Below are 25,235 nucleotides of genomic sequence, written 5' to 3'. Positions count from 1 at the left end.
TACAAATGATTGGCAACAGTTGTAATAGCAGACTAGTAATTAACAGTGGGGTTCTGTCTCCACCACTTACTGATCGAGTGACCTTAGCCAAGAGTCGGACACAACTGAGCGACTAACACTAGAACTAGCACTACTACTAGGCAAGTTGCTTAACTTCTGAAATTCATTTACTCTCTTTAGAGCGGGATAACAGTACCTACCTGATAGGGTTATAATAAGGATTAAACGTGTTTGGCATACGGTAAGAGCTAAATAAATGTTAGCAATTAGTAGTATGGTTACTCTGAACTTTCCAAGGATCTCATTAACTCACTCATCTTCCTTCTGACTCTTAGGTTCAAACCCTGTCATTTACCAGTATGTTTCTTCTGAGCCTCAGTTTCCACATCCGTAAAACGGAGGTGATTAATGTTACCTGACTTTTAAGGTTGCGGTGAAGGATTAAAATAACTAAAGATACGATCCCTTCCCTCCCACCTCCCAAAGCGAAGATCGCAGAGGAAGGAAATACTTCTAATAGCTGCAGATACAGTCAGTTTTTCCATTTCTGGCACGTGAGGGGTGGGGGGGGTGGGGAGGAAGAAGAGGCAGAGAGGCATACAAAGTGGTCAAGGACCCTGAGTAAAGCCCCCAAATGCGCGCAAGACGCAGAGTGACCCAAAGAGGCTAGACTATTGGCCTGGCCTCGCGCAACTCTCTCCTCTCCCCTCCCGCGTCCCGGGCCGAGGAGCCTCCCCTAAGTGAGCGGGGTTATTTCGGAATCACCATGAGGCAATTCTCATGAGGCAATGGGTCAGGAATGCGGTGCGCCGAGCCGGGCCGCTAGCGTCCGCGGTTCCCGGGCGGCTCTACCTGACCCCGTCCTGACGGGCATCCCCAGGGCTGCGGGAGCCGGAACTCCGCGGAGGCAGGAAATGAATGAGGACCCGAGGGGTTGGGGGCGCGCTAGGGCCGGGCCCCGGGGCCCGGGAGGGCTTAGGGAGCTGGAACGGAGCCTGCCCCGCGACCCCGGGCGGGAGTCCGAAGCCCAGCCGGGCCGCCCCCTCCCGGGCGGAGCTGACTGAAAGCGGCGGGGGCCGGGCCGAGGCCCGGGCTAGGCCCTCGGGGCTCCTCACCTCCGCGATGTCATGTTCCTCCCGCCCTCCGGCTCCGCGACGAACCGGCTCCTTACTCAGGCTCCGCTGGGCCCGGTCACATCGGGCTGGCCAGAGGGAGGCCCGCTCCGGACCGGACGGAGCGGGGGGCAGAGCCAGCCGGCCGCGCGCAGACCCCCCTCAAGGCCCGAGGAGCCCGGAGACTATACAGCCGCCCCCCAAGCCCGGTTCGCTCCTCCTCCTTCTCCTCCTCCTCCCCCGCCCTTCCCCGCCGGCTCCTCCATGACGTCACTCCCACGCGACGCCCGCCACTACTTCCTGCTTCCATTCTGTGCTGAAGCTGGTCATGGCAGTAGTGGCTCTGTGGAGCCTCCGCCGCGCTTTTCCCAAAGGACCTTCTCATTCTCCTTTAGATCTTGGCGTTAAACCGTGCGTTGTGTGCTCAAAGTTACACTCAGTCGCGTAAATTGATCCTATCTGCTCCCACAGCGTCAATTTCCATCCCTGTGCTGTGAAGTCGAATTTCATTCATTTCATTCCTCAAATAGTTGTTCCACTTATTGCTGTGTAACCTTAGGAAAGAGATTGGGGTCGGAAAGAGTCGGACACGACTGAGCGACTGAACTGAACTGAACCTTAGGAAAGTAGCTTGATTTCTCTGAGCCTCCATTCCTTGATTTCTGTAAAAAGAGAATAGTAATTGTATTTTCTTCTTGGATTATGAGGACGATTAAATATGTAAAATGTTTAGAACTAGGCCTGGTCTGTTTAATAAGTTCTCAGTTGGTAAAGAATCCGCCTGCAGTGCAGGAGACCCTGGTTCGATTCCTGGGTCGGGAAGATCCCCTGAAAAAGGGAAAGGCTACCCACTCCAGTATTCTGGCCTGGAGAATACCAAGAACTGTATAGTCCATGAGGTCGCAAAGAGTCGGACACGACTGAGCGACTTTTACTCACTCTCTCCTATAGTTATTGGGGCTTCCCTGGTGGCTCAGATGGTAAAGAATCTGCCTGCAATGCAGGAGATCCCAGTTCAATCCCTAGGTCGGGAGTATCCCTTGGAGAAGGGAATAGCTACCCAATCCAGTATTCTTGCCAGTAGAATTCCATAGACAGAGAAGCCTGTCAGGCTACGGTCCATGGAGTCACAAAGAGTTGGATACAACTGAGCAACTAACGCTTTCACTTTTTCACTTTTTGTGTGTGTAATTATTAGCTCTATTATCATTAGAAGGAAACGTGAGCGTTTTCTGTCTGCTAGGCACTGATTTTCCACTATAGAGATAAAGGAGTGAACTGAAAAGACAAAAATCCCTGATATTCTCATGGGAGGAGCTACAGTAATCAAGATAAATAAAAGAATTGAGATAATACCCCCCATACTCATCTCCCTTCTTTTCTCCATTGCCCTTTGTATTACTTTAAATGGGGTATTTAGGGAAAGCTTCACTAAGGATGATATTTTAATCAAGGAGCAATCTAGTAGTGAAGTTGCTCAGTTGTCTCTGACTCTTTGCGACCCAATGCACTGTAGCCTACCAGGCTCCTCCATCCATGGAATTTTCCAGGCAAGAGTACTGGAGTGGGTTGCCATTTCCTTCTCCAGGGGATCTTCCGGATCAAGGGATCGAACCCAGGTCTCCCACATTACAGGCAGACACTTCACCATCAGAGCCACCAGGGAAGCCCTGAGCAGTCAGTGGAAATTTAGAAAAAGAGCATTTCAAGCACAGGAGGAGGCCAGTGCAAAGGCTCTGAGGCTAGAGGCTGACTTCTGTATTTGAAGAAAAAGGGAGAACATTGCAGGCAAATTCTTCATGAGTCTGAACCGCCAGAGAAGTTGGAGCACAGCAGGAGGTGGGGGATGGGGGGTGATATAGGAGATGTAGGGAGAGTAGTAGGACATGAGATGAGGAAGGGGTAGAGATGATATAGGGTCCAAGAGCCTACTGAAATAAATAGTAGGGACTTCCCTGGCAGTCCAGTGGTTAATTCTCTGTGCTTCCAATGCAAAGGGCTTGGGTTCCATCCCTGATTGAAGAACTAAGATCCCATAGGCCAAAAAAAAAATTTTTTTAATCCAGTAAAAAAAAAAAAAAAAAAACAGAAAAAGATAAATGAACAGTAAAATGGAGAGTCATTAAAAGATTTTAAGCAGAGAAGAATATAATCTATGCTTTAAAAGTATTACTTTGGGTACTTTGAGTAACTGAATGAAGAGGGCAAGGCTGGAAACAGAGACCAGTTCAGAATACTGTAACACTGGAAATGATGAAGATGAGGTAGCTCAGACCAGAGTGAGAAGGTAGAGCTTTTTATTTGAGAAAAATCTGCCCCTGTGACTCATGAAGGCCCACAGATCTAGTAAATGGCAGAACCAAAATTCAAACCCACGACTATAGAGCTCCAAAATCTTCATTTTTTTTCCCTCCCAGTGTTCCCCACATCATTCCCATACAAAGAATTCTCATACAGTATGCTAACTGCTTCAGCACTGATGCTACCCAAAAATTCTTACCAAAATTGTCTTTAATATATGCCAATTTAAGTCATAGACTTTGAACAAGCAGTTGTCCAGCCTGTTTCTTTTCATTCCCCTGAATCTGGCCACCCAGATGACAAGCAACATCCTATCTGATCTTAACCCTGAAGGCTTGTTCTCTCCAACTATTCACCACATAATAGCCATGGTAATCTAAACTGAAAAATTAGTCACTCTTTCAGTTGAACACTTCAATGTCTTCTCATTGCTTTTAAGATACAGTCAAAAATTTTTTTCTGGACTTTCCTAGTGGCCCAGTAGTTAAGACTCCATTTTTCCAATGAAGAGGGCACGGTTCAATTCCTGGTTGGGAAACTAAGATCCCTCATGATGCAGCATGGCCAAAAAAATAAAAATAAAAACATATATAAAATGCACAGTATGCAGCTTGAGTTTTTAAAAGCATTTGACAACCATCTGGTCTGGTCCCTGCTCACTTTACCAGCCCCTTTTCTCCCCACCACTCTATGATCCAGCCATGCTGAATGACTTTCAGTTCCTTTCAATAGCCATGTTCTCTTCCAGCTCAGGGCCTTTAAACAATCTGCTCCCTTTCCTTAGAGGATTCTGACCCTCCCCATGAACTCTAGTCTATGCCTCTGATCTCAGGCTAGAAGTCATCTCCTCTGGAATAGAAAGAATCACCTCATTCTTCCAACCCCGTTTAGATGGTCCCCAAGATACCTGGTGGCTCAGATGGTAAAGAATCTGCCTGCAATGCAGGAGACCCAGGTTCTCTATCCCTAAGTCAGGAAGATCCCCTGGAGAAGGGAATGGCAAACCACTCTAGTATTCTTGCCTGGAGAATCCCAAGGACAGAATAGCCTGGCAGGCTACAGTCCATGGGGTCACAAAGCATCAGACAGAACTAACTGATCAATACTAAGACACCTATTGTAGCTTAGAACCGAACACACTCCATTATAAATCTAAGACACAATATCATATGAGGATTAAGTTGTTAATCTCCAAAGTTTAGCCTGCCTGGGTGTCCCCAGGCAAGTCACTTGGGTCCTCTGTTTCTGTTTGCTGCTGCTGCTGCTAAGTCACTTCAGTTGTGTCTGACTCTGTGTGACCCATAGACGACAGCCCACCAGGCTCCCCCGTCTCTGGGATTCTCCAGGCAAGAACACTGGAGTGGGTTGCCATTTCCTTCTCCAATGCATGAAAGTGAAAAGTGAAAGTGAAGTCGCTCAGTCGTATCCCACTTTTAGTGACCCCATGGACTTCAGCCCACCAGGCTCCTCCATCCATGGGATTTTCCAGGCAAGAGTACTGGAGTGGGGTGCCATTGCCTTCTCCAGTTTCTCAGTTTACTTCTCTGTAAAATGGAGAGATCAAAATACTACCTACCATCAGTTCAGTTCAGTCACTCAGTCGTGTCTAGCTCTTTACAACCCCATGGACTGCAGCATGCCAGGCCTCCCTGTCCATCACCACCTCCCAGAGTTTACTCAAACTCATGTCCATTGAGTCAGTGATGCCATTCAACCATCTCATCCTCTATCATCCCCTTCTCCTTCCGCCTTCAATCTTTCCCACCATCAGGGTCTTTTCCAATGAGTCAGTTCTTCACATCAGGTGGCCAAAGTATTGGAGTTTCAGCTTCATCAGTCCTTCCAATGAATATTCAGGACTGATTTCCTTTAGGATTGACTGCTTTGATTTTCTTGCAGTCCAAGGGACTCTGGAGAGTCTTCTCCAGCACTACAGTTCAAAAGTATCAATTCTTTGGCACTCAGCTTTCTTTATAGTCCAACTCTCACATCCATACATGACTACTGGAAAAACCATAGCTTTGACTAGACGGGCCTTCGTCAGCAAAGTAATGTCTCTGCTTTTTAATAAGCTGTCTCGGTTGGTCATAACTTTTCTTCCAAGGAGGAAGCATATTTAAATTTCATGGCTGCAGTCACCATCTGCAGTGATTTTGGAGCCCCAGAAAATAAAGTCTGTCACTGTTTCCACTGTTTCCCCATCTATTCGCCATGAAGTGATGGGACCAGATGCCACGATCTTAGTTTTCTGAATGTTGAGCTTTAAGCAGATTTTTTCATTCTCCTCTTTCCCTTTCATCAAGAGGCTCTTTAGTTCTTCACTTTCTGTCATAAGGATGGTGTCATCTGCATATCTAAGGTTATTGATATTTCTCCTGGCAATCTTGATTCCAGATTGTGCTTCATCCAGTCCAGCACCTGCCATAGGGTAAGTTATAAAAAATAAAAGTTAATATTGTGAAGTACTTAGAACAGTGCCTGGCAAAGTCAGCATGTGATAAATGCTGGTTATCATTAGTCTCTTTTCCAAAGTAAACTGTAAGCTTTTTTTTTTCTTTTGGATGCACTACATGGCTTGGAGGATCTTAATTCCCTGAACAGGGCTTGAACACAGGCCACAGCAATGAATGTGCCAAGTCACCACTGGACCACCAGAGAATTCCCAAACTGTAAGTTGTTTGAGTGAAGAAGCCATTGCTACCCCAGTATCTTCTATGTTCTATACACTCATCAGCTAGAATGATCTTTCTACAATACAAATCTAGTCATGTCCTTTCTATGAAAGAAGTTCAAAGCCTTTACTACGAGTGAAAATTCTTCCATGAGGCCCTTCTAAACATGAACTATGCCTACCTGTTCAGTTTCATTTACCTCAACTTCTTCACATAATCTGGTAGTTTCCAAAGGCCTCTGGCTCTTTCTTGTATCCTTGTCTTTCAGAATTTAATCCTCCTTTATTATATATCCTTTAGGGGACTTCCCTGGTGGTTCAGTGGCTAAGATTCCACACTCCCAATGCAAGGGGCCCTGTTTCGATCCCTGGTCAGGGAACCAGGTCCCACATAGCACAATTAAAAGATCCTCCCTGCAGCAACTAAGACCCAGTACAGTCAAATAAATTTTAAAAATTAATTAAATACCCTTTAAGTTCATCTCCATCTGGGAAACTGAACGTCATGCAAGATTCAGCTCCAACTCAATCAGCTCCTCTAGGAAACATTCACTGTACACATCCCTTGACTACTTCCTGAAAATAAAATAGAAACCTCTCCCTGGAAATTCCCTGGCAGTCCAGTGGTTAGGGGGGCTTCCCAGGTGGTTCAGTGTGGAAAGGTATCCACTTTCCAGTGCTGGAGGCTCAGGAGATACAGCTTTGATCCCTGGATCGGGAAGATCCTTTGGAGTAGGAAATGGCAACCCACTCCAGTATTCTTGCCTGAAGACTCCCATGGGCAGAGGAGCCTGGCGGGCTACAAGTCCGTGGGGTTACAAAGGAGTTAGACATGACTGATCAACTGAGCATGCCCAGTGGTTAGGGCTCAGCGCTTTCATTACCATGGGCCCAGGGTGAATCCCTGGTTGGTGAACTAATGTGAACAGAAAGCAAAAACAAAAAAAACCTCTCCCTAAACTTTGGGATTTGCCTGTTCATGCCTTTGTCAGTCCCTAACATTGTTGGTTGATTTTCTGTCTCTTCCCCTAGATCAGGAGCTCTTCTTAAACTCATTGTCTTCATCTTTTTATGCCCAAAGGCTAGCACAGGCATTAACAAGCTTAATAAATATTCCTTTTTCAGTTCAATTCAGTTCAGTCGCTCAGTTGTGTCCGACTCTTTGTGACCCCATGAATCGCATGACGCAAGGCCTCCCTGTGCATCACCAACTCCCGGAGTTTACCCAAACTCATGTCCATTGAGTCGGTGATGCCATCCAACTATCTCATCCTCTGTTGTCCCCTTCTCCTCCTGCCCCCAATCCCTCCCAGCATCAGGGTCTTCTCCAATCACTCAGTCAACTCTTCGCATCAGGTGGCCAAAGTATTGGAGTTTCAGCTTCAGCATCAGTCCTTCCAATGAACACCCAGGACTGATCTCCTTTAGGATGGACTGGTTAGATCTCCTTGCAGTCCAAGGAACTTTCAAGAGTCTTCTCCAACACCACAGTTCAAAAGCATCAATTCTTTGGCACTCTGCTTTCTTTATAGTCCAACTCTCACATCCATACATGACCACAGGAAAAACCATAGCCTTGACTAGACGGACCTTTGTTGACAAAGTAATGTCTCTGCTTTTTAATATGCTGTTTAGGTTGGTCATAACTTTCCTTCCAAGGAGTAAGCATCTTTTAATTTCATGGCTGCAATCACCATCTGCAGTGATTTTGGAGCCCACCAAAATAAAGTCTGTCACTGTTTCACTTTTTCCCCATCTATTTGCCATGAAGTGATGGGACCAGATGCCATGATCTTCGTTTTCTGAATGTTAAACTTTAAGCCAACTTTTCCACTCTCCTCTTTCACTTTCATCAAGAGGCTTTTTAGTTCCTCTTCACTTTCTGCCATAAGGGTGGTGTCATCTGCATAGCTGAGGTTATTGATATTTCTCCCGGCAATCCTGATTCCAGCTTGTGCTTCTTCCAGCCCAGCGTTTCTCATGATGTACTCTGCATATAAGTTAAATAAGCAGGGTGACAATATACAGCCTTGACGTACTCCTTTTCCTATTTGGAACCAAATATTCCTTTAGATATACTTTATTTTAATTTCTTCCTCATCTACAAAAACAATACAAGTTCCTTGAAATAGATCGAATAAAACAGTGATTTTCCCTGCTCTACAATGTATACACCCTCCCTTCCCAAACCCCTACCAGAGTTAGTGGTTTGGTGTGTATCCTTCCATACTTTTTTCTATACCTATACAAACACACATATCCCACAACCACACTCACTCACACACATAACATATATAGGGATTTTTTAAAATAGAGTCTTAGTGTGCATATATATTTATGGGTTCATAATATGTATCACCGTGGATGATGACTGCAGCCGTGAAATTAAAAGATGCTTGCTCCTTGGAAGGAGAGCTATGACAAACCTAGAGAGTGCCTTAAAAAGTAAAGACACCACTTTGCTGACAAGGGTCTATATAGTCAAAGCTATGGTTTTTCCAGTAGTCATGTTGAAGTTGGACCATAAAGAAGATTGAGCACTGAAGAATTGATGCTTTCAAACTGTGGTGCTGGAGAAGACTCTTGAGAGTCCCTTGGACACAGCAAAGAGATCAAACCAGTCAATTCTAAAGGAAATCAACCCTGAATATTCATTAGAAGGAAGGACTGATGCTGAAGCTGAAGCTCCAATACTTTGGCCACTGGATGGGAAGAGGCGACTCATTGGAAAAGACACTGATGATGGGAAAGACTGAAGGCAAAAGGAGAAGAGGGTGGCAGAGGATGAGGTGATTAGACAGCATCAGTGACTCAATGGACATGAATTTGAGCAATCTCCTGGAGATAGTGAAGGACAGGGAAGCCTGGCATGCTTCAGTCCATAGGGTCACAAAAAGTCAGACATGACTTAGCAACTGAACAACAACAGTGGTAGGTATGTATTTGAACATACACATACATTTGTATATATATGTGTATAAATATAAAAATAAAACTCTGATATTTTTTCCTCTTAAAATATAAGAGGAAATATTATAACAGAAGCAGAAGATATTAAGAAGAGGTGGCAAGAATACACAGAAGAACTGTACAAAAAAGACCTTCACAACCCAGTTAATCACGACGGTGTAATCACTCACCTAGAGCCAGACATCCTGGAATGTTAAGTCAAGTGGGCCTTAGAAAGCACCACTACGAACAAAGCTAGTGGAGGTGATGGAATTCCAGTTGAGCTATTTCAAATCCTAAAAGATGATGTTGTGAAAGTGCTGCACTCAATATGTCAGCAAATTTGGAAAACTCAGTAATGGCCACAAGACTGGAAAAGATCAGTTTTCATTTCAATCCCAAAGAAAGGCAATGCCAAAGAATGCTCAAACTACCACACAATTGCACTCATCTCACACGCTAGTAAAGTAATACTCAAAATTCTCCAAGCCAGGCTTCAGCAATACATGAACTGTAAATTCCCAGATGTTCAAGCTGGTTTTAGAAAAGGTAGAGGAACCAGAGATCAAATGCCTAACATCCACTGGATCATCGAAAAAGCAAGCGAGTTCCAGAAAAACATCTATTTCTGCATTATTGACTATGCCAAAGCCTTTGACTGTGTGGATCACAATAAACTGTGGGAAATTCTGAAAGAGATGGGAATACCAGACCACCTGATCTGCCTCTTGAGAAATTTGTATGCAGGTCAGGAAGCAACCGTTAGAACTGGACATGGAACAACAGACTGGTTCCAAATAGGAAAAGGAGTACGTCAAGGCTGTATATTGTCACCCTGCTTATTTAACTTCTATGCAGAGTACATCATGAGAAACACTGGACTGGAAGAAACACAAGCTGGAATCAAGATTGCTGGGAGAAATATCAATAACCTCAGATATGCAGATGACACCACCCTTATGGCAGAAAGTGAAGAGGAACTAAAAAGCCTCTTGATGAAAGTGAAAGAGGAGAGTGAAAAAGTTGGCTTAAAGCTCAACATTCAGAAAATGAAGATCATGGCATCTGGTCCCATCAGTTCAGTTCAGTTCAGTTCATTTCAGTCGCTCAGTCATGTCCGACTCTTTGCGACCCCATGAACCTCAGCACGCCAGGCCTCCCTGTCCATCACCAACTCCCGGAGTCCACCCAAACCCTGGTACCATCACCTCATGGCAAAAAGATGGGGAAACAGTGGAAACAGTGACAGACTTTATTTTGGTGGGCTCCAAAATCACTGCAGATGGTGATTGCAGCCATGAAATTAAAAGATGCTTACTCCTTGGAAGGAAAGTTATGACCAACCTAAACAGCATATTAAAAAGCAGAGACATTACTTTGTCAACAAAGGTCCGTCTAGTCAAGGCTATGGTTTTTCCTGTGGTCATGTATGGATGTGAGAGTTGGACTATAAAGAAAGCAGAGTGCCAAAGAATTGATGCTTTTGAACTGTGGTGTTGGAGAAGACTCTTGAGAGTCCCTTGGACTGCAAGGAGATCCAACCAGTCCATCCTAAAGGAGATCAGTCCTGGGTGTTCATTGGAAGGACTGATGCTGAAGCTGAAACTCCAATACTTTGGCCACCTGATGCGAAGAGCTGACTCACTGGAAAAGACCCTGATGCTGGGAAAGACTGGGGGCAGGAGGAGAAGGGATCAACAGAGGATGAGATGGCTGGATGGCATTACCGACTCAATGGACATGAGTTTGGGTGGGCTCCGGGAGTTGGTGTTGGACAGGGTGGCCTGGCGTGCTGTGGTTCATGGGGTCGCAAAGAATTGGACACGACTGAGCAACTGAACTGAACTAAACTGAACTGTAAGCCAGCACTGATTGTCCAATACAAATGAAACGTCAGCCATGTATATGTGATTTTATCTATTTGTTTCTTTGGAATATAGTTGCTTTATCGTGTTGTGTTAGTTTCTGCTGTACAGAAAAGTGAATCACCTTTACATATACATATATTCCCCTCTTTATTAGACTTCTTTCCCATTTAGAGAACTGCTCTGTGGTGACAGAGCACTGAATAGGATTCCCTATGCTATATAGTCAGTTCTCATTAGTTATCTATTTTATACATAGTCTATGGGGTCGCACAGAGTCGGACACGACTGAAGCGACTTAGCAGCAGTAGCAGCAGCAGCATACCATATATGTAATTTTAAAACTTCTAGTGAAAGAAAGTGAAAGTTAAGTCGCTCAGTCGTGTCCGACTCTGCGACCCCATGGACTGGAGCCTGCCAGGCTCCTCTGTCCATGAGATTTTCCAGGGAAGAGTACTGGAGTGGGTTGCCATTTCCTTCTCCAGGGGATCTTCCTGACTTAGGGATCAAACTCTTGTCTCTTGCATTGCAGGCAGACTCTTTACCATCTGAGCCACCAGTGAATCCCCAAAACTTCAGGTATTCACACTTAAAAAGGTAAAGAAACAGGTAAAATAAATTTGTAAAAATATGCTTATTTAACCCAAAATAATATCAAAATAAATATAAAAACTATTTTACATTATTCTATTTTACATTATTTTATTTTACTTATTAAACCTTTGAAGTCCAGTGTGTATTTTACACTTACAGACAATGTGTGAAAGCTCAGTGTGAACTGGCTGCATTTCCAGTGCTTAATAACCACATTTGGCTGATGCAACCATACTGGACACTTATTCCTTGAAAGAAAAGCTATGACCAACGTAGACAGCATATTAAAAAGCAGAGACATTACTTTGTTGATGAAGATCTGTCTAGTCAAAGCTATGGTTTTTCCAGTAGTCATGTATGGATGTGAGTTGGACTATAAAGAAAGTTGAGCTCTGAAGAATGATGCTTTTGAACTGTAGTCTTGGAGAAGACTCTTGAGAGTCCCTTGGACTGCAAGGAGATCAAAGCAGTCAATCCTAAAGGAAATCAGTCCCGAATATTCATTGGAAGGACTGATACTGAAGCTCCAATACTTTGGCCACCTGATGTGAAGAACTGACTCATTGGAAAAGACCCTGATGCTGGGAAAGATTGAAGGCAGGAAGAGAAGGGGACGACAGAGGATGAGATGGTTGGATGGCATCACCAACTGGATGCACATGAATCTGAGTAAGCTCTGGGAGGTGGTGATGGACAGGGAAGCCTGGCGTGCTGCAGTCCATTGGGCTGCAGAGTCAGACACGACCGAGCGACTGAACTGAACTGGACTGAACCACACTGGACAGCACAGTGAGATGTAACTCATGCTTTTCCATATCTGCATAACATAACATCCACAGTGTGGATGTTCAGTATTTAGTCAATTACTGTGTAGGTAGACAATTTATTTACAGGGTGTTGTGTTTTAATGGTGCTTGCATGAACTTCCTTATGAGAAAATTGAGTGAGGGAGTGAACCACTATTAACCTTAACATTAACATTAAGGGAGTTATTATTAATATTGTCAATATCATCCTCCATTTTAAAAATAACATAACTCACATGCAGAGATTCATCACAAGGTCAGAGAACAAATGATCCCTGGCTAGAAGAGTAGTACCCTTTCTGTAGCACAACTACCCACTGGTTTTCTGTTTTCCAGTAGCTCAAAGAGATAGGATTCAATGTAAATGTATGTGTGACCTTGGATAAGCCATTTATTGTAATCAAGCTTAGTTCTTTCATGTTAAAGTCCTACATCCTGTTAAAGTCTTCATTAAGGCTTAAAATATTTACATTGTAATTAATAAACTGCTGAACATATTTATGGCCTCTTTATAGATGGCAAAACCAGGTGCTCAATCATACTGTTTACTTTATAACAGAATGATATTAATATTTTGCCCAACTAAGGGCTTCCCTGGTGGCTCAGGCCAAATTTGCCTGTTACTTCAGGTGTTTCTTGACTTCCTACTTTTGCCTTCCAGTCCCCTATAATGAAAAAGACATCTTTTTTGGGTGTTAGTTCTAAAAGGTCTTGTAGGTCTTCATAGAACCGTTCAGCTTCTTCAGCGTTACTGATTGGGGCATAGACTTGGATTACTGTGATATTGAATGGTTTGCCATGGAAACGAACAGAGATCATTCTGTCGTTTTTGAGATTGCATCCAAGTACTGCAATTCGGACTCTTTTGTTGACCATGATGGCTAGTCCATTTCTTCTGAGGGATTCCTGCCCGCAGTAGTAGATATAATGGTCATCTGAGTTAAATTCACCCATTCCAGTCCATTTCAGTTCGCTGATTCCTAGAATGTCGACATTCACTCTTGCCATCTCTTGTTTGACCACTTCCAATTTGCCTTGATTCATGGACCTGACATTCCAGGTTCCTATGCAATATTGCTCTTTACAGCATCGGACCTTGCTTCTATCACCAGTCATATCCACAGCTGGGTATTCTTGTTGCTTTGGCTCCATCCCCTCACTCTTTCTGGAGTTATTTCTCCACTAATCTCCAGTAGCATATTGGGCACCTACTGACCTGGGGAGTTCCTCTTTCAGTATCCTATCATTTTGCCTTTTCACACTGTTCATGGGGTTCTCAAGGCAAGAATACTGAAGTGATTTGCTATTCCCTTCTCCAGTGGACCACATTCTGTCAGATCTCTTCACCATGACCCGCCCATCTTGGGTTGCCCCACGGGCATGGCTTAGTTTCATTGAGTTAGACAAGGCTGTGGTCCTAGTGTGACCAGATTGACTAGTTTTCTGTGAGTATGGTTTCTGCCCTCTGATGCCCTCTTGCAACACCTACTGTGTTACTTGGGTTTCTCTTACCTTGGGCGTGGGGTATCTCTTCATGGCTGCTCCAGCAAAGCGCAACCAATGCTCCTTACCATGGACAAGGGGTATCTCCTCACCGCCGCCCTTCCTGACCTTCAACGTGGTATAGCTCCTCTAGGCCCTCCTGTGCCCACTCAGCCACGGCGTGGGGTTGGTCCTCCCGGCCGCTGCCCCTGGCCTCGGGCTTAGGGGGGTGGGGTAGCTCCTCCTGGCCACCGCCCCTGACCTCGGACGCGGGGTAACTCCTCTTGTCGCCGCCCCTGACCTTGGACACTGGGTATCTCCTCTCGGCCACCACCCCCTGACCTCAGACGTGGGGTAGCTCCTCTTGGCCTCCGCCCTTCAAGCGTGGGGTCCTCCCGGCTTCTGCCCCTGACCTCGGACGTGGGGTAGCTCCTCTCGGCCGGGCCCGTCGCAGCCTTGGAATACGGAATGAAGCAGGGCAAAGACTAATAAGAGTTTTGCCAAGAAAATGCACTGGTCGTAATGTTAGGTAGGTAGAATAGGGAAAAGGAGTCCAAAATGGCGGTGGCTAAAGACAACGAAGGTCCGAGGACCAGAGTGAAGACTTCAGGCAGGACAAACAGAACAAACAGCACTCCTGGCTAAGCCCAATTTGCATAGGGCAGGCCCAGGTGGAGGAAAAAAACATATAAAAGGAGGAACCAAAGCGCTTTCTCTCGAACTCTCTCTCCAGCGTGTGTGTGCTCTTTTCTTTATCTCTCTCTCTCTCTCTCTCTCCCTCTCCCTCTCCCTCTTGCTATCTTCTAAATAAAATGGAAGGTGTGAACCATCAGGGCAAGGGCTGCAGCCATGGTATTAGGCCTGGCTAGGTTTTGTGAGGGGATGGAATTAATATGCTAATGAGTGAGAAGATCATCCCAGCCATTGGGGAACCACCCACTCCTCCCTCTTCTGACCTTGTGCCTTGGAGCTGTCCTGCCACCTCTGGATGTGTCTGTTGGCTTATAGATTGGGGATTAAGGTTTACTTGAATTTGACTTGTCATCTTGGACCCAATTGATTTTAATTGGTTTACGTTATACCCTTGTGCTATGTCATTCTTTCAAAGGTTATGCTCTGCCCCCTTCCCTCCTGTTTCATGCTCTTTTCCTGAGCCCCATCCAGACCCCCAAGGCTGCCTCTACAATCTTCTGGAGAGACAACCAGAAAATAGTTGGCCTTGGGAGGGAAATACTCTATAATATTCAACCCCCTAATCCTACCCAATACTGGTCACACTGGAGATCTTGGGGACGCCCAAACTCCAGTCTGGGGGATCCCAGGAGGTCATCACGCCTTGACCTGCCTAGGGATTGGTCTTCGAAAGGTTGTCACGCCTCAACCTGTTCGGGGAATCTTCTAGTCCCAGGGGTCCCAGGAGGTCATCACGCTTCAACCTGCCCAGGGACCCAATCCTCGGGAGGCCGTCACGCCTCGACCTGCCTGGGGATTTGATCTCTAGGAGGCTATCACGCCTCAGTCTGCCTGGGGATCTGCACCCTGACCCGGGGACGCCTGGCTCTCAGGTTGCAACAGTTCTGGGTAGGATAAACTTCAGAAAGACTCACCCTTAAGGAAATCGAAAGAGGTCTTTTTCTTTTCTCCCTGTCATGACTGTCTTTCAGATGGGAAATAACAAATCCACTTCCCGGCAGACGCCCTTGAAATGCATCCTTGATAACTGGAAGCTGTTCGATCCTCTAGCTCTAAGGAGAAGTCGTTTGAAATTCTTTTGTGCCACTGCGTGGCCACAGTATCCACTGGGGGACGAGGAACACTGGCCTGAGGATGGAACTTTAAATTGCAATACCATCCCACAATTAGAATTATTCTGCAAAGGACAAGGGAAATGGACAGAGATCCCCTATGTCCAAATTTTCTTCTGACTAAGAGATATGAAAGAACTCTGTCTTAAGTATGGGATTGTAGTACGCCCTAAAAGTGAGCCCACTAGGCAAATGGTGTTAGGCACAGGCAACCAAGAAAAGGAACCCCCTCGTGAAAGCTCACCTCCCACAGCTCCCAAGTTGCCTGGTGCTCCTTCCTCGTACCCAAACGTGCCCCCATATCCAGGAGCACCTCCTCCACAAAAGCCAGCTCTAGCATGTCTCTTAGTTGAAACTGGAGGAGAATTCCGACCAATCCGGGTCCATAAGCCCTTCTCCCTCTTAGAACTAAGGCAGATCAAACAAGACCTGGGAAGTTATACAGATGACCCAGGCAAATATATAGATACATTCCAACATATTGCCTTGGCCTTTGACTTGATGTGGAAAGACATCATGGTCATATTTAGTCAAACTTTATCTGATCCTGAACATACCAGGGTCTTAAATGAAGCCTGGAGGTATGCAACAGGGCTCCACATGTCCAGTGATAGATACCCAGTAGGGGAAACTGCAGTCCCCTCCTCCGATCCTAATTGGAATTATAATGACCCTGAGCACATCTGGGAAAGAGATAATTTTCTAATCTGTGTGCAGGCAGGACTGAAAGCAGCCCAACAAAAAGTAATTAGCTATGCCCGGGTCTCAGCAATAACTCAGGAGCCCAATGAGAACCCCATGCCTTTCTGGAGAGGCTAAAAGAGGCACTCCAAAAGTTTACCAATCTGGACTTAGACTCTTACGAGGGAAGGGTGATTTTAAAGGACAAATTCCTGTCTCAATGTGCATCAGATATCAGAATTAAGTTACAGCAGCTACAACAGCAGGACCCTGCTGTCTCTTTAGATGAGATGGTCCAGACAGCCACCAATACCTTTTATAACAGAGAACAGGAGAAGGAGGCCAAGGCCCAGGAGAAGGAGAGAAAGAAAGAGACAAGGCATGCCCAGATGCTGGCCGCCCTCCAGAGAAGCCCTATGGCAAACCCCGAGTCCTTGAGGGACAAGGCACGAAACAGATGCCTGATCTGTAGACAGGCGGGGCATTGGGCTAAAGAGTGTCCAAACCGTGACAAGTCTCCTAGAACGGCTTGCCACAAATGCCATCAACTGGGACATTGGGCGGCACTCTGCCCTTGGGACCCAAGAGCCTCAAGGTCAAGCGCCAAGCCTACCCTCACGATGGTTCAAGAGGACTGAAGCGGCCCGCTCCAGCCAGCCCACCTGTCACAGATAACCATCAAGGGGCTGGAGCCAAGGGTGCAATTGGATGTGGCAGGTAGGTCCAAGAATTTCTTGGTTGACACAGGGGCTACCTACTCTGTCTTGATCTCCTACTCCAGAGCCTTCTCCTCCCAAACCTGTACCATTTTGGGTGCTACAGGAAAAGCAACTACTAAAAGATTCACCCGAGCACTTCTTTGTTGCTGGGATGGACAAATATTTTCCCACCAGTTTCTGGTGGTCCCTGAGTGTCCTACCCCCTTATTGGGAAGAGATATACTCACTAAACTGGGGACCACCCTTGTGATGGGAAGCTTTTCAGCCCCTAGAGCTCTACAGCTCCTGGTTACTACTGAAGAACCCATTACACCTTCAATAGAGAGGGACCAAAAACTTTGGGAAGACAAAATTAACCCCCAGGTGTGGGACCAGGGGATTCCTGGGCGAGCCCACCAAGCTGAACCAGTCATCATTGTCCTCCAAGATCCCACTCGGTTTCCTAACTGGAAACAATATCCTCTCAAAAGAGAGGCTCGGGAGGGACCACAGCCTTTAATAAATAAATTCCTTACTTGTGGGCTATTGGTCCCTACCAGTTCGCCATGTAACACCCCAATGCTCTCAGTAAAGAAAAAAGACGGAACCTGGCGAATGGTTCAAGATCTCCAGATTATAAATGAAGCTGTAGTCCCCCTCCATCCCACAGTACCCAATCCCTATGTAATCTTGGGAGAAATCCCACCCAGTGCCAAGTGGTTTACAGTCTTGGATCTCAAAGATGCATTTTTTTGCATACCACTGGCTAAAGAATCCCAATACCTTTTTGCCTTTGAGTGGGAAGCTCCAGGAGAAAAACACCAACAGATGACTTGGACAGTATTACCTCAGGGGTTCAGAGATAGCCCCCACCTGTTTGGACAGGCCCTTAGCCAGGACCTCCTAGATCTGGACCTGGGACCTAATAGGAAAATATTACAATACGTAGATGACCTACTAATCTGCTCTCCAAATGAGAAAAGTGTCCAACAACATGCAATTCAGGTTCTAAACCTCTTGGCAGAAAGGGGATATAAAGTCTCCCGTGCTAAGGCACAGATGGTCGAGACAAAGGTCACTTACCTGGGAGTTCAGATTACACACGGGTCCAGGAGGCTGTCCTCTGATGGGGTACAAGGAATCCTCCAGTTGCCCTCCCCCACGACTCGAACACAATTGTGAGCTTTCCTGGGGCTAACTGGTTATTGTAGAATCTGGATACCCAACTATGGTCTAATTGCCCAGTCCTTATACAAAAGCTTAAAGGGATGAGATGATTCAATCCCACTGATGTGGGGAACTCCTCAAAAGGAGGCAGAGGCTACACTAAAACAGGCCTTAACTCAGGCACCTGCCTTGAGGTTGCCAGACCCAGAAAAAGCATTCCAACTTTATGTCCATGAAAGAGAGGGAATAGCCTTGGGAGTGTTAACTCAAAGGTTGGGATCTGAGCCCCAGCCTGTAGCTTACTTATCCAAGAGGCTCGATCCAACTTCCCGAGGTTGGCCCCCCTGCCTTCGAAATCTTGCAGCTATTGCAATCACGATAGAAGATGCTTTAAAACTCTCCTTTGGGAGCAAACTAACTATTTTTACCAGCCACCAAGTAAAACAACTCCTAAATGGGAGAGGCCATTTATGAATGTCTGATCAAAGAATCCTCAGATATCAAGTAATGCTGATGGAAAATCCAGGCCTCACTATATCCCCCTGTGAGGTTCTTAACCCAGCCACCCTCCTACCTACCCCCGAGGGCTCTCTCCTGTTTCACTCTTGTCTAGAAACCTTGGACCACTGGACAAAACCCTGAGAGGGCTTGTCAGAAGAGCCTTTGACCCATTCTGAGGAAATCTGGTACACTGATGGAAGCAGCTTTGTCTTGGATGGAAAAAGAAGAGCCGGGCATGCAGCAGTCTCCAATTTTGAGACCATAGAGGCTAAGCCTCTGCCACCAGGTACTTCAGCCCAATTAGCTGAGCTCATAGCCCTGACTCGAGCTTTAGAGCTGGGAAAAGGAAAAAGAATAGCCATTTACACTGACTCCAAGTATGCCTTTCTGGTGCTACATGCACATGTGGCTGTTTGGAAAGAAAGGGGCCACTTGACCACCCGAGGGTCCCCAATCAAATATGGTGATCAGATTCTTCGACTCTTGGAGGCAGTCCATCTGCCCACTGAGATTTCAGTCTCCCACTGTAAAGGACACCAAAAAGGGAACATGGAAGTGGCACGAGGTAACCAAGCAGCTGATCAGGCAGCTAGGAGAGCAGCATTACAGAACCATGACCTAATAGGGATTGCCACCTTAGTTCCACAGACTAATTTGCCAGAAACTCCTTCATATACTGAAGGTGAGACTCTTAAAGCTAAGAGCGAGGGCTTTCAAGAAGATCATATGGGGTGGTTCCAAAAGGAGGGACTCCTTTTTCTGCCTGGAAACCTTCAATGGAAGTTGGTTAACTCCTTACATGCCACTACTCATTTAGGAGAAAAGGCCCTCCAAAGATTACTAGAAAGGTCCTTCAGAGGAACAGGCTTCCAAACAACTATAAGACAGGTGGTCTCCTCTTGTCCCACTTGCCAATTAAACAACCCCCAAGGAGCTCGAAGATCCCAGCTGGCCCAGCCCATCCAACCCTGGGCCTACCCAGGAGAGGACTGGCAGATGGACTTCACCCAGATGCCAGTTTCTCAAGGGTATAAATACCTATTAGTTATGATAGATACATTCACAGGATGGATTGAAGTCTTTCCCATCCAGACTGAGAAGGCTGAGGAGGTGGTAAAAAAACTGCTCCGTGAAATCATTCCAAGATTTGGTCTGCCCAGGTCATTACAAAGTGAAAATGGGACATCATTTACTTCTAAGGTCACCCAAGGAGTCTCAAAAGCATTGGGCATTACTTATTATCTCCATTGTGCCTGGAGGCCTCAATCTTCAGGAAAAGTAGAAAGAGCCAATCAATTCTTAAAATCAGCAATAAAAAAGATAACCCAGGAGACCTCCCTGGGATGGAAGGAGGCTTTACCAATAGCTCTCCTCCACACCGCATTGCCCCTAAGGAACAGGTTGGTCTTAGGCCTTATGAGATGCTATATGGGAGACCTTTTGTTTATGTCAATGACCTCTTCCTAGATCCAGAGGTTCAGACCCTCCAGTCTTATACCATGGCCATTGGGCAATTCCAACAGGATATATGCTTGTGGGGTATGAACCAGGACCCAAAAGATTCTAAAGAGTCACCACTATATGCTCCAGGAACTCAAGTCCTAATTAAAGTCTGGAAAGATGGGTCCCCAAAGGCTCAACTCCAGCCCACATGGAAGGGCCCCTGCCCTGTAATACTTTCTACCCCCACAGCAGTCAAGGTACCAGGACGTGACTCCTGGATTAACTACTCACGAGTCAAGCCATGGAAGAAAACAGAAGAGGACACTCAATACACCTGTGAGCCCCTGGGAGATCTCAGATACCTATTCAGAACTACCAATGAGTGCCATTCTAATGAACACCCCCAAAATCTGGTTTCTGGGGATAAGATTTCTCAGGATAACTCTAAGAAGCCAACACAGCTTGACAGAGACTGTACTCCAAGACAGACAGGAGATAGATCTTCTGATTCCTGAACAAGGAGGGACTTGAGCTATCCTGGCGATGTGAATTTAAAATTGACCAATGTCCCTACTAGTCCTTGTTATGCTATATTGATGATGCTTATGATTATTCCATGTACTGTCAATTGTCTAACCTGTTTCATCTCTGCCCAGGTCAACCAGCTACAACATGCAGTGCCAGTTCAACAAAGATATAAAACTACAGCTGACCACGGAAAATATCACACACCCTTGGACACCGATATAAGGACTCTGAGGCTTGAGACTAGCAAGAGGGCGAGGCCCAATACCCCTTGCCGCCCCAGTTCAGCAGGAAGTAGCCAGAAAGACCTCGATGCCCCTATTCCCAAAGAATTGGGCCTCCCATCTCTTGAGGGGGGAACGTTAGGTAGGTAGAATAGGGAAAAGGAGTCCAAAATGGCGGTGGCTAAAAGACAACGAAGGTCCGAGGACCAGAGTGAAGACTTCAGGCAGAACAAACAGAACAAACAGCACTCCTGGCTAAGCCCAATTTGCATAGGGCAGGCCCAGGTGGAGGAAAAAAACATATAAAAGGAGGAGCCAAAGCACTTTCTCTCGAACTCTCTCTCCCGCGTGCGTGAGCTCTTTTCCTTATCTCTCTCTCTCTCTCTCTCCCTCTTGCTATCTTCTAAATAAAATGGAGCTGTAACACTGAATTGCCTAAGAGCTGTAACACAGTTTGTCCAAGACCCAAGAGCTGTGATGCACCGTGGGCTTTAATGTCCGTCGCTCCAAATCCTTGTTTGTGATGAGACAAAGAACCAAGGAACATACACTCTCGTGACAATAACAAACACCCTCTTCTAACAACACAAGAGAAGACTCTACACATGGACATCACCAGATGGTCAACACCAAAGTCAGATTGATTATATTCTTTGCAGCCAAAGATGGAGGAGCTCTATACAGTCAGCAAAAACAAGACCAGGAGCTGACTGTGGCTCAGATCATGAACTCCTTATTGCCAAATTCAGACTTAAATTGAAGAAAGTAGGGAAAACCACTAGACCATTCAGGTATGACCTAAATCAAATCCCTTATGATTATACAGTGGAAGTGAGAAATAAATTTAAGGGCCTAGATCTAATAGAGTGCCTGATGAGCTATGGAATGAGGTTCGCGACATTGTACAGGAGACAGGGATCAAGACCATCCCCATGGAAAAGAAATGCAAAAAAGCAAAATGGCTGTCTGGGGAGGCCTTACAAATAGCTGTGAAAAGAAGAGAAGCGAAAAGCAAAGGAGAAAAGGAAAGATATAAACATCTGAATGCAGAATTCCAAAGAATAGCAAGAAGAGATAAGAAAGCCTTCTTCAGAGATCAATGCAAAGAAATAGAGGAAAACAACAGAATGGGAAAGACTAGGGATCTCTTCAAGAAAATCAGAGACACCAAAGAAACATTTCATGCAAAGATGGGCTCGATAAAGGACAGAAATGGTATGGACCTAACAGAAGCAGAAGATATTAAGAAGAGGTGGCAAAAAAAAAAAAAAGAAGAGGTGGCAAGAATACACAGAAGAACTGTACAAAAAAGAGCTTCACGATCAAGATAATCACAATGGTGTGATCACTCACCTAGAGCCAGACATCCTGGAATGTGAAGTCAAGTGGGCCTTAGAAAGCATGCCTACGAACAAAGCTAGTGGAGGTGATGGAATTCCAGTTGAGCTATTTCAAATCCTGAAAGATGATGCTGTGAAAGTGCTGCACTCAATATGCCAGCAAATTTGGAAAACTCAGCAGTGGCCACAGAACTGGAAAATGTCAGTTTTCATTCCAATTCCAAAGAAAGGCAATGCCAAAGAATGCTCAAACTACCGCACAATTACACTCATCTCACATGCTAGTAAGGTAATGCTCAAGGTTCTCCAAGCCAGGCTTCAGCAATACGTGAACCATGAACTTCTGGGTGTTCAAGCTGGTTTTAGAAAAGGCAGAGGAACCAGAGATCAAATTGCCAACATTCGCTGGATCATGGAAAAAGCAAAAGAGTTCCAGAAAAACATCTATTTCTGCTTTATTGACTATGCCAAAGCCTTTGACTGTGTGGATCACAATAAACTGTGGAAAATTCTGAAAGAGATGGGAATACCAGACCACGTGACCTGCCTCTTGAGAAATCTGTATGCAGGTCAGGAAGCAACAGTTAGAACTGGACATGGAACAACAGACTGGTTCCAAATAGGAAAAGGAGTATGTCAAGGCTGTGTATTGTCACCGTGTTTATTTAACTTATATGCAGAGTACATCATGAGAAACGCTGGACTGGAAGAAACACAAGCTGAACCAAGATTGCAGGGAGAAATATCAATAACCTCAGATATGCAGATAACACCACCCTTATGGCAGAAAGTGAAGAGGAACTAAAAAGCCTCTTGATGAAGGTGAAAGAGGAGAGTGAAAAAGTTGGCTCAAAGCTCAACATTCAGAAAACTAAGATCATGGCATCCGATCCCATCACTTCATGGGAAATAGATGGGGAAACGGTGGAAACAGTGTCAGACTTTATTTTTCTGGGCTCCAAAATCACTGCAGATGGTGACTGCAGCCATGAAATTAAAAGACGCTTACTCCTTGGAAGGAAAGTTATGACCAACCTAGATAGCATATTCAAAAGCAGAGACATTACTTTGCCAACAAAGGTTCGTCTAGTCAAGGCTATGGTTTTTCCTGTGGTCATGTATGGATGTGAGAATTGGACTGTGAAGAAGGCTGAGCGCTGAAGAATTGATGCTTTTGAACTGTGGTGTTGGAGAAGACTCTTGAGAGTCCCTTGGACTGCAAGGAGATCCAACCAGTCCATTCTGAAGGAGGTCAGCCCTGGGATTTCTTTGGAAGGAATGATGCTAAAGCTGAAACTCCAGTACTTTGGCCACCTCATGCGAAGAGTTGACTCATTGGAAAAGACTCTGATGCTGGGAGGGATTGGGGGCAGGAGGAGAAGGGGACGACGGAGGATGAGATGGCTGGATGGCATCACTGACTCGATGGACATGAGTCTGAGTGAACTCCGGGAGTTGGTGATGGACAGGGAGGCCTGGCGTGCTGTGATTCATGGGGTCGCAAAGAGTCGGACACAACTGAGCGACTGATCTGATCTGATCTGATCTGGTGGCTCAGAGGTTAAAGCGTCTGCCCGGAATGCGGGAGACCCGGGTTCGAACCCTGGGTTGGGAAGATCCCCTGGAGGAGGAAATGGCAACCCACTCCAGTACTCTTGCCTGGAGAATCCCATGGAGGGAGGAACCTCGTGGGCTATAGTCCAGGAGGTCGCAAAGAGTCGGACACAACTGAGCGACTTCACTTACTCACTCAAGGGCTTCCTTCGTGGCTCAAACGGTAAAGAATCTGCCTGCAATGCGGGAGACCTGGGCTCGATCCCTAGGTTAGGAAGATCCCCTGGAGGAGGGCATGGCAACCCACTCCAGTATTCTGGCCTGGAGAATCCCCATGGACAGAGGAGCCTGGTGGGCTACAGTCCATGGGGTCACAAAGAGTCGCACACAACTGAGGCGATACAACTGAGTGACTAAGGCACAGCAGGTGAATGCTAAATTTTGCAATACCGCAACAAAACACTAGAAGAGTTCATTATGTTTTTATGTCAATGGCAAGTCATTTAACAAACGTTTTGGAGTCGTCACTAGGAGAGAGTCTCTGAGACTGTCAGAATTTTTGAGGGGTTCAAGTAAGCCATTCTGCACTTTATTCGTTGTGATACATCTTCTGAAGTAGCAGTTTCTAAGAGGTATTTTGCTTAAGAAGCCGAGCAAATAAATGTGCTGACATCCCATTCTCAAAAAAAGAACAGTGTCAGCTCTTCCTGGAGAAAATTACATGCCTGGACAGTGAATAATTCTGAATGGGTATGAAACGGAGTAGGACACTATGGTCCTTGCCTCAACTTGCCTTTCCTCTGTGGAAAAACTTTAGACAAAGAACACGTTTAATCAGAGAAGTGAGAAAATGCAGAAGCAAAGAAAAGCAGTCAAACAGGACAAAACAATAATACTTTAGTCTGTAAGCAAAGTCAAGGATTTTAGTTCCTGTAGATAGTATTCGGAGCCCCATCCTGTGAGTGGTCTTACAGAATCTAAAACCCCCACCAGGTGGAAGAACTTAACAAGATGATGACCAGACTGAAGCCATGAAACAAGTTGCCACAATTCTGAGAACTGACCTCAAGAAAATGGGAACATACCAACCCTGGAACTGAAGGTCAACTGTACTTAATCAAAGATGACTCTGGTCAGGCCAATTTCAAGATGGATATCAGAGCTGACTGTGCTATTTCTACACGTAGCTCCCTCCCTCTGCCTATAAAAACTCTTGCCCCCAGTTGTCGGGTAGCAGACTCAGCCTTTGGACAGGAATTGCCAGCATCCGAAATAAAGCAAACTTTGCTCTTCGCCAACCTTGGCTCTTTACTGTCTTTTGAGCAGTGAGTAGCCAGATCCCACTTTTAGTTACTGGTACTAAATGCAGCCTATTAAGATCTTATTCATCCTAATCCATGTGGAAGGCAGACATGTAGAAGCCCCATGTTTCAACAAACATGGCATCTCTGCCTCTACCGTGTTCAGAAGTGTCCCACTAATATTTCTGAGACCTTCATAAGCATCTGATCACTGCA

General features: G+C 45.7%; 1 protein-coding gene across 4 annotated transcripts in view; it reads right to left on the bottom strand.

Annotated features, from left to right (window-relative positions):
- The window catches only part of PTPN11 (protein tyrosine phosphatase non-receptor type 11), a 70,652-nt gene extending 69,309 nt beyond the window's left edge, over positions 1-1,343 (bottom strand). For 2 of the 4 annotated variants that reach the window (XM_070386060.1, XM_005901825.3), the window contains exon 1: positions 1,116-1,341. In XM_070386060.1, the coding sequence (XP_070242161.1) occupies positions 1,116-1,129 (14 nt within the window). In that variant the 5' untranslated portion in view covers positions 1,130-1,341. Of the gene's footprint in view, positions 1-1,115 lie in introns of all 4 variants that reach the window. The other 2 variants (XM_070386061.1, XM_070386062.1) reach the window with 2 other exon arrangements.
- Between the last annotated feature and the right edge of the window lie 23,892 nt (positions 1,344-25,235).

This window comes from Bos mutus, chromosome 17 (genome assembly GCF_027580195.1).
Source record: "Bos mutus isolate GX-2022 chromosome 17, NWIPB_WYAK_1.1, whole genome shotgun sequence".
NCBI lineage: Eukaryota > Metazoa > Chordata > Mammalia > Artiodactyla > Bovidae > Bos > Bos mutus.
Note: the sequence above shows the minus strand (reverse complement) of the source record. Positions and strands in the feature narration are given on the sequence as shown.